This window comes from Mobula birostris, chromosome 8 (genome assembly GCF_030028105.1).
Source record: "Mobula birostris isolate sMobBir1 chromosome 8, sMobBir1.hap1, whole genome shotgun sequence".
Classification (NCBI taxonomy): domain Eukaryota; kingdom Metazoa; phylum Chordata; class Chondrichthyes; order Myliobatiformes; family Myliobatidae; genus Mobula; species Mobula birostris.
This window is the reverse complement of record NC_092377.1, coordinates 99,810,317-99,817,548: the sequence shown is the minus strand read 5'-3', so window position 1 is coordinate 99,817,548 and position 7,232 is coordinate 99,810,317. Positions and strand designations below refer to the sequence as shown.

The following is a 7,232-nucleotide window of genomic DNA, read 5'->3' as shown; positions in this document are numbered from 1 at the left end:
TCATATATTTGATAATAAATTTACTTTGAACTTCGAACTATGACACTAATTTAACTAATCCCATCTGCCTGCACATGGTCCATATCGCTCCATTCTCTGGCCTTACACAGGGAGCAGTCAGGCACTGAGGAGTGCTGTAGAGCAAAGGGGTCTGGGAATACAGATTAATAATTCACTGAAAGAGGTGTCATGGGTAGATAGAGTCGTAAAGAAAGCCTTTTGGCACATTTGCCTGCATAAATTAAATCAAAGTATTGAGTACAGGAGATGGGGTATTATGTAGTTGTATAAAACATTGCTGGAGCTTAATTGGAATATTGTGAGCAGTTTTAGTCACCTAGCTACAGGAAAGATGTAAATAAGGTTGAAAGAGAACAGAGAAAATTTACAGGAATGTTGCTGAGTCTGGACGACCTGAGTTATAAGGAAAGGTTGAATAGGTTAGGACTTTATTCCTTGGAACATAGAAGATTGAGGGGAGATTTGATACTAGTATACAAAATTATGAGCAGTATGGATAGGATAAATGCGAGCAAGCTTTTCCCATGGAGGTTGTGGGTTAAGGGTGAAAAGTTTAAAGGGAACACGGGAAACTACTTTACTCAGAGGGTGATGAGAGTGTGGAACAAGTTGCCAGCACTAGGTGCATGTGAGCTCAATTTCAATGTAGGGGCCTGGTCCTGGTGTTTCTACAATCCATGTGCCCATTTAAGAGTCTCTTAAATATCCCTAATGTATCTGGTTCTACCACCACTCTTGGTGGTCCAATCACCTTAAAATTATGACTCCTTCTATTAGCCATTTCTGCCCTGGGAAAAAGTCTTTAGCTAAGACTTTAGCCCTAGATCACTCAACCTATCCTCATAAAACAGAACCTCTAGTCCAGGCAGCTTTCTGGTAAAACTCCTCTGTAGCTGCTACGTCCTCCTGATAATGAGGTGACCATAACTGAACACAATAATCCAGTGTTGTCTAGCCAAAGTTTTATAGAGCTACATGGTGTTATCATTTTCAAAAGGTGGTGCCTTGAAACGGCATCATCCATCATTAAGGATCCTCACCATCTCAGATACAACCTCTTCTCATTTCTGCCATCATGGAGGAGGTACAGAAGCCTGAAGACACATGTTCAATGTTTTAGGGACAGCCTCTTCCCCTTTGCCATCAGATTTCTGAATGTCCATGATCACCAACTTGCTATTTCTGTTTTGTAACTTAGTATTTTTTTTAATGTATTGATGTGGCAAACAAGTTTCATGTACAGTAATAATAATAAATCTGATTCTGAAAAACAGAGCAGGTCACTGATTTCAGGAAGTGACCTCCTGTTTATGTCAATGGTGCTGAAGTCAAGAGGGTTGAAAGCTTCAAGTAACCCAAAAAGCTATGAGAAATTCAGCAGAGGGCTAGGGGTAATCCTAAGTAATTTCTGAAGTAAGTACATGTTCGGCACAGCATTGTGGGCCAAAGGGCCTTTATTGTGCTCTAGGTTTTATGTTTCCCAGGAGGAAAGATCAAAAGGTATCACCAGTAGCCAGCCCAAGTCCAATGTTACAGCCAAAAAAGTTCATCAGTGCCTTGGAAGGCTAGAGAAATTTTGCATGTCTCCTTCGACCTTCACCAATTTTTATTGATGCACCATAGAAAGCATTCTCTGAAATGGGACAATTTAAATTTGAAGGGAGCCAGCAGTTAATTCCCCATGCCTTGTAGCTCTTGAGAAGATACAGAAAATATCTTACCAAGATGAATTATGGCTTAGCGTGGCAACTGCTCTGTTCATGAATGCAAGAAACTGCATGTGGGCAAAGCTCAGCACATCACAGAAACCAACCTCCCTTTGAATGACTGCCTATATGTTTCACTGCCTCACAAAAGTTATTGGAAGGTTTTCTAAGAGATTGGATATATGAGTATTTTGAAAGACAGGGATTGATTAGGCTTGGTGTGTGATAGCTCATGTCTAACCAATTGTATAGAGTTTTTTGAGGAAGTTGCCAGGAATGTTGATGAAGGCAAGGCTGTGGATGTTGTCTATAAGGACTTCAGCAAGGCATTTCACAATGTCCCACATTGGAGGTTGGTCAAGAAGATTCAGTCATTCAGCATTGAAGATGAGATAGTAAATTGGATTAGACATTGGCTTTGTGGGAGATACCAGAGAGTGGTAGCAGATGGTTGCCTCTCTGATTGGAGTTCTGTGCCTAGTGGTGTGTTGTAAGGCTTGATGTGGGGTCCATTGTTGTTTGTCATCTATATTTACGATCAGGTTGATGATATGGTTAGTTTGGTCAGCAGATTTACAGATGGCACCAAGATTGAGGGTGTAGTGGACAGCCAGGAAGGCTAGCAATGCTTGCAGTGGGATCTGGACCAGATGGAAAAATGGCAGATGGAATTCAATGCAGACAAATGTGAGGTGTTGCAGTTTGGGAGGACCAGTCAGGGCAGGTCTTACACAGTGAACAGTAGGGCACTGAGGAGTGCGGTAGAACAAAAGGATCTGGGAACACAGGTCCATAATCCATAGAAACCATAGAAACTACAGCACAGAAACAGACCTTTTGGCCCTTCTTGGCTGTGCCGAACCATTTTCTGCCTAGTCCCACTGACCTGCACATGGACCATATCCCTCCATACACCTCCCATTCATGTATCTGTCCAACTTAAATGTCCATTGAAAGTGGCAGCACTGATAGATAGGGTCATAAAGTAAGCTGCTGGCACATTGGCCTTCACAGGTCAAAGTATTAAATACAGGAGTTGGGATGTTATGTTGAAGTTGTATAAGATGTTAGTGAGGCCTAATTTGGAGTATTGTGTGCAGTTTTGGTCACCTACCTGCAGAAAAGATGCAAATAAGGTTTAAAGAATACAGGGAAAATTTACAAGGACGTTGCCGGGTTTGGAGGACTGATTTGTAAGGAAAGATTGAATAGTTTAGGACTTAATTCCTTGGAACATAGATTGAGGGGGAGATTTGATAAATGTATACAAAATTAAGAAGGGTATAGATGGAGTAAATGCAAGCTGGCTTTTCCCACTGAGTTTGGGTGAGACTACAACTAGAGGTCATGGGTTAAGGGTGAAATAGACAGACAGACATACATACATACATACATACATACATACTTTATTGATCCCGAGGGAAATTGGGTTTCATCACAGTTGCACCAACCAAGAATAGAGTATAAATATAATCATGTTTAAAGGGACCATGAGCGGAAACTTCTTCAGAGGGTCATGAGAGTGTGGAATGATCGGCCAGTGCAAGTGGTACATGCAAGCTCAGTTCCAATGTTTAAAAGAAGCTTGGATAGGTACATAGATGGGGGGGGGGTGGGTGGAGGGCTATGGTCTGCATGTAGGTTGATGGGAATAGGTCGATTAATATTTCAGCACAGACTAGATGGGCCAAAGGGCCTGTTTCTCTGGTTCAGTTTTCTATGACTCTAAAAGCAGCCGGCATAAAGTCCCCACCCATCCTGGACCTTCTCTCTTCTCCCCTCTTCTATCGGGCAGAAGGAAGGATGAAAGAAATGAGCTTTATTTGTCACGTACATTGAAATGCGCCATTTGCATCAGCAACCGACACGGTCCAAGGATGTGCTGGTGGCAGTCCGCTAGTATCACCGTGCTTCTAGTACCGCCATAGCATGCCCACATTCCCCTAGCTGCCTGTAAGGAGTTTGTCCGGCCTCCCAGTGACTGCGTGAGTTTCCTCCGGGTGCTTTGGTTTCATCGCACATTCCAACGATGTACTGGTCAGTAGGTTAATTGGTCATTGTAAATTGTTCTGTGATTAGGCTAGGATAAAATCGGCGGGTTGCTGTTTGACGGGCCGGAAAGGTCTGTTCTGCGCTGTATCTCAATAAATACACAAAAAAACCCCTGCTAACCCTAATGTTTGGAATATGGGAGGAAACGGGAGAACCCGGAGGAACCCGACACATCACGGGGAGAATGATAAACTCCTTTCAGGCAGCAGCAGAACTGAACTCTGATGGCTGTTGCTGTAAGGCGTTAAGCTGGCCGCAGTGCTATTGCGCCACTCCAATACGAAAGCCCAAAAGCCCGTACCATCTCACTAAGGACAGCTTCTATCCCACTGTTATAAAATACTAACAGTTCCTGTGTACTATTACAGCACCAGTAACTCGGATTCAATCCCACCGCTGTCGGTAAGGAGTTGATATGCTCTCCCTGTGACCGTGTGTGTGGATTTCCTCTGGGTGCTCAGTTTCCTCCCACATTCCAAAGGTGTATGGTTTAGGAGGTTAATTGGTCACACGGGTGTAATTTGGGAAGTGCGGCTCATTGGGCTGGAAGGACCTGTTACCGTGCTGTATCTCCAAATAAAATAACGGCACCCAATAACGGAAAATAAATTAATGCTTTAATGGCAAGAAGTAATTGGGAATACCTGACTATACATTTCCGTCAGTCAACAGCATTCACATCAGTGACTTCCATTCCCTCTGACCCCACAGCCTGAGCAGCTGTTGGCTCTGCTGTGGAAAGTTCTGTTTGACCCAGAGTGGGAGCAGGAATAGGGATCTCTGGAATAGGAGCTGGAGTCTGGATCTCTGGCATAGGAACTGGAGTCTGGATCTCTGGAATAGGAGCTGGAGCGGGAACTGGAGTCTGGATCTCTGGCATAGGAACTGGAGCAGGAACTGGAGTCTGGATCGCTGGAATAGGAACTGGAGTCTGGATCTCTGGCATAGGAACTGGAGCGGGAACTGGAGTCTGGATCTCTGGAATAGGAGCTGGAGCGGGAACTGGAGTCTGGATCTCTGGAATAGGAGCTGGAGCGGGAACTGGAGTCTGGATCTCTGGCATAGGAACTGGAGTCTGGATCTCTGGAATAGGAGCTGGAGCAGGAACTGGAGTCTGGATCTCTGGCATAGGAACTGGAGCAGGAACTGGAGTCTGGATCTCTGGAGCAGGAACTGGAGCAGGAACTGGAGTCTGGATCTCTGGAGTAGGAGCTGGAGCAGGAACTGGAGTCTGGATCTCTGGAATAGGAGCTGGAGCGGGAACTGGAGTCTGAATCTCTGGAGTAGGAGCTGGAGCAGGAACTGGAGTCTGGATCTCTGGAATAGGAGCTGGAGCAGGAACTGGAGTTTGGATCTCTGGCATAAGAACTGGAGTCTGGATCTCTGGAATAGGAGCTGGAGCGGGAACTGGAGTCTGGATCTCTGGAATAGGAACTGGAGCAGGAACTGGAGTCTGGATCTCTGGAATAGGAGCTGGAGCAGGAACTGGAGTTTGGATCTCTGGCATAAGAACTGGAGTCTGGATCTCTGGAATAGGAGCTGGAGTGGGAACTGGAGTCTGGATCTCTGGAATAGGAACTGGAGCAGGAACTGGAGTCTGGATCTCTGGAGCAGGAACTGGAGTCTGGATCTCTGGCATAGGTACTGGAACAGGAACTAGAGCCTGGATCTCTGGAATAGGAGCTGGAGTAGGAACTGGAGTCTGGATCTCTGGCATAGGAACTGGAGAGGGAGCTGCAGCAGGAAAAGCAAGTGGCACTGGAACCAGGTGTGGATCTAGAGGGGGAACCATAGCAGGTTCTAGAGTGGAAACTGGAACTTTAGTGGAAATTGGAGCAGGAGCAGCAGTGGGACTAGGAACTGGATTAAAAACAGGAGTGGGAGCAGGATGAAGGACTGGAGCAGCAGTGGGAATGAGAGCTGGACTGGGAATAGTATTGGAAGCAGGAAGTGGAGTGATTGTGGGAGTGAGAGGACTGAAGGGACTGGGATCTGAAGCCAGAAGAGATGCACAATCTGGAGCAGGAACCAGATTGGGAGCAGAAACAGGGACTAGACTGGAAGCAGGGACTGGAGCTGGAGATGACTCTGAGCCCGACTCCAGGATTGTTTGTGGAACTGGGCCCACAGCCCTTATCAGCTCTGGCAGCTGCTGCAGTAACGGTGGTTTGGCTGGCTGGGTCTGTGGGGAACCATCATCATCTTGCCCACCTTCTGCGGAGTGTGCGCCAGCTGCCGCAGGTAAGTCTTGTAGTTGCCTTCCCCCCAAACCGAAACTTGTGGTGGAGCCCAGTTCCCCCTCTTCGAAGTCTGCCTCGTCATCATGCAGAGTTTCCGTGTCGACTGCCTTGCTCCGCATGCTCATGATTCTCCTGTAGAGCTCTGTCCTCTCCTCCTGCAGCACCCTGCACAAGTTCTCCAGCCTCTTGATCTTCAGCTGGAAGCACTCGTATTCCTTGGAACGCATTTCCCTCTGCAACAGAGGAGACCAGAGTTAGTCTTACAGCTCGAGGCTATTCAGCACGTCAAGCCTGAGTTGATTCTCCAGTTCAATTCCCCCCACAGCCCCCATTAATCCCCTCCTTCCCAAGAAAAGCTTGTCTTGCATACCATTCATACAGTTCATTCATTACAATGGTGTATTGGGGGTTGTAGAAGTGTAAACAACAGAATGCAGGAGAAAGCTTTGCAGAGAAATTGAGCGCTGGCAGATAATAAAGTGCAAGGTCGTTACAAGGTAGACTTTGAGGACAAGTGTCCATCTTATCGTACTAGAGGATTGTTCAATGGTTTTATGACACCAGAATAGGTGTCCTTGAGCCTGATGTTATGTGCTTTCAGGTTTTTGTATCTTCTGCTTGAAGGGAGGGAAGAAGAGAGAAGGTCTGGGTTGGGTAGAGACTTTGATTATGCTGAGAAGTATAGACAGAGTCCACAGAGGAGAGCTGAGCTGTGTCCAGCATTTTCTTGCAGTCACAGGTAGAGTAGTTGCTGTACCAAGCTGTGATGCATCTGGATAGGATGCTCTCTGTGGCGACTGGATAAAAATTAGTGAGGCTCAAAATGTCCAAATGTCTTGGTTACACCCCTTCCTCTGGCAGTTCATTCCAAATACTCAGTACCTTCTCTGAAAAAAAACTCTCTCAGTTCCCCTCCCACCTTAAACCTATGCCCTCCAGTCTTGGGGTGAAAAGACTATGGCTATTCATCTTATCTCTGCCCCCTCATGATATTATAATCTCTATAAGGTCACCCTTCATCCTCCTTCCCTTCAGGAAAACAGACGCAATCTATTGTTCTGTGCCTATCAGAAGGTAAATGTAAAGGTAACAGGTTGAGGAAACCCTGGATCTGAAGAGGCATTGAGGCCCTGTTTAAGGAAAAGGAGGTGCATAGCAGGTACAGGAAGGAACAAATGAGGTGCTTCAGGAGTATAATAAATGCAAGAGAACA

At 46.0% G+C, this 7,232-nt stretch overlaps 1 protein-coding gene across 3 annotated transcripts in view; it reads right to left on the bottom strand.

Moving 5' to 3' along the window:
- Positions 1–4,374: 4,374 nt before the first annotated feature.
- The window catches only part of LOC140201530 (uncharacterized), an 85,751-nt gene continuing 82,893 nt past the window's right edge, over positions 4,375–7,232 (bottom strand). For all 3 annotated transcript variants that reach the window (XM_072265779.1, XM_072265777.1, XM_072265778.1), the window contains exon 10: positions 4,375–6,252. In XM_072265779.1, the coding sequence (XP_072121880.1) occupies positions 4,441–6,252 (1,812 nt within the window). In that variant the 3' untranslated portion in view covers positions 4,375–4,440. The remainder of the gene's footprint in view (positions 6,253–7,232) is intronic.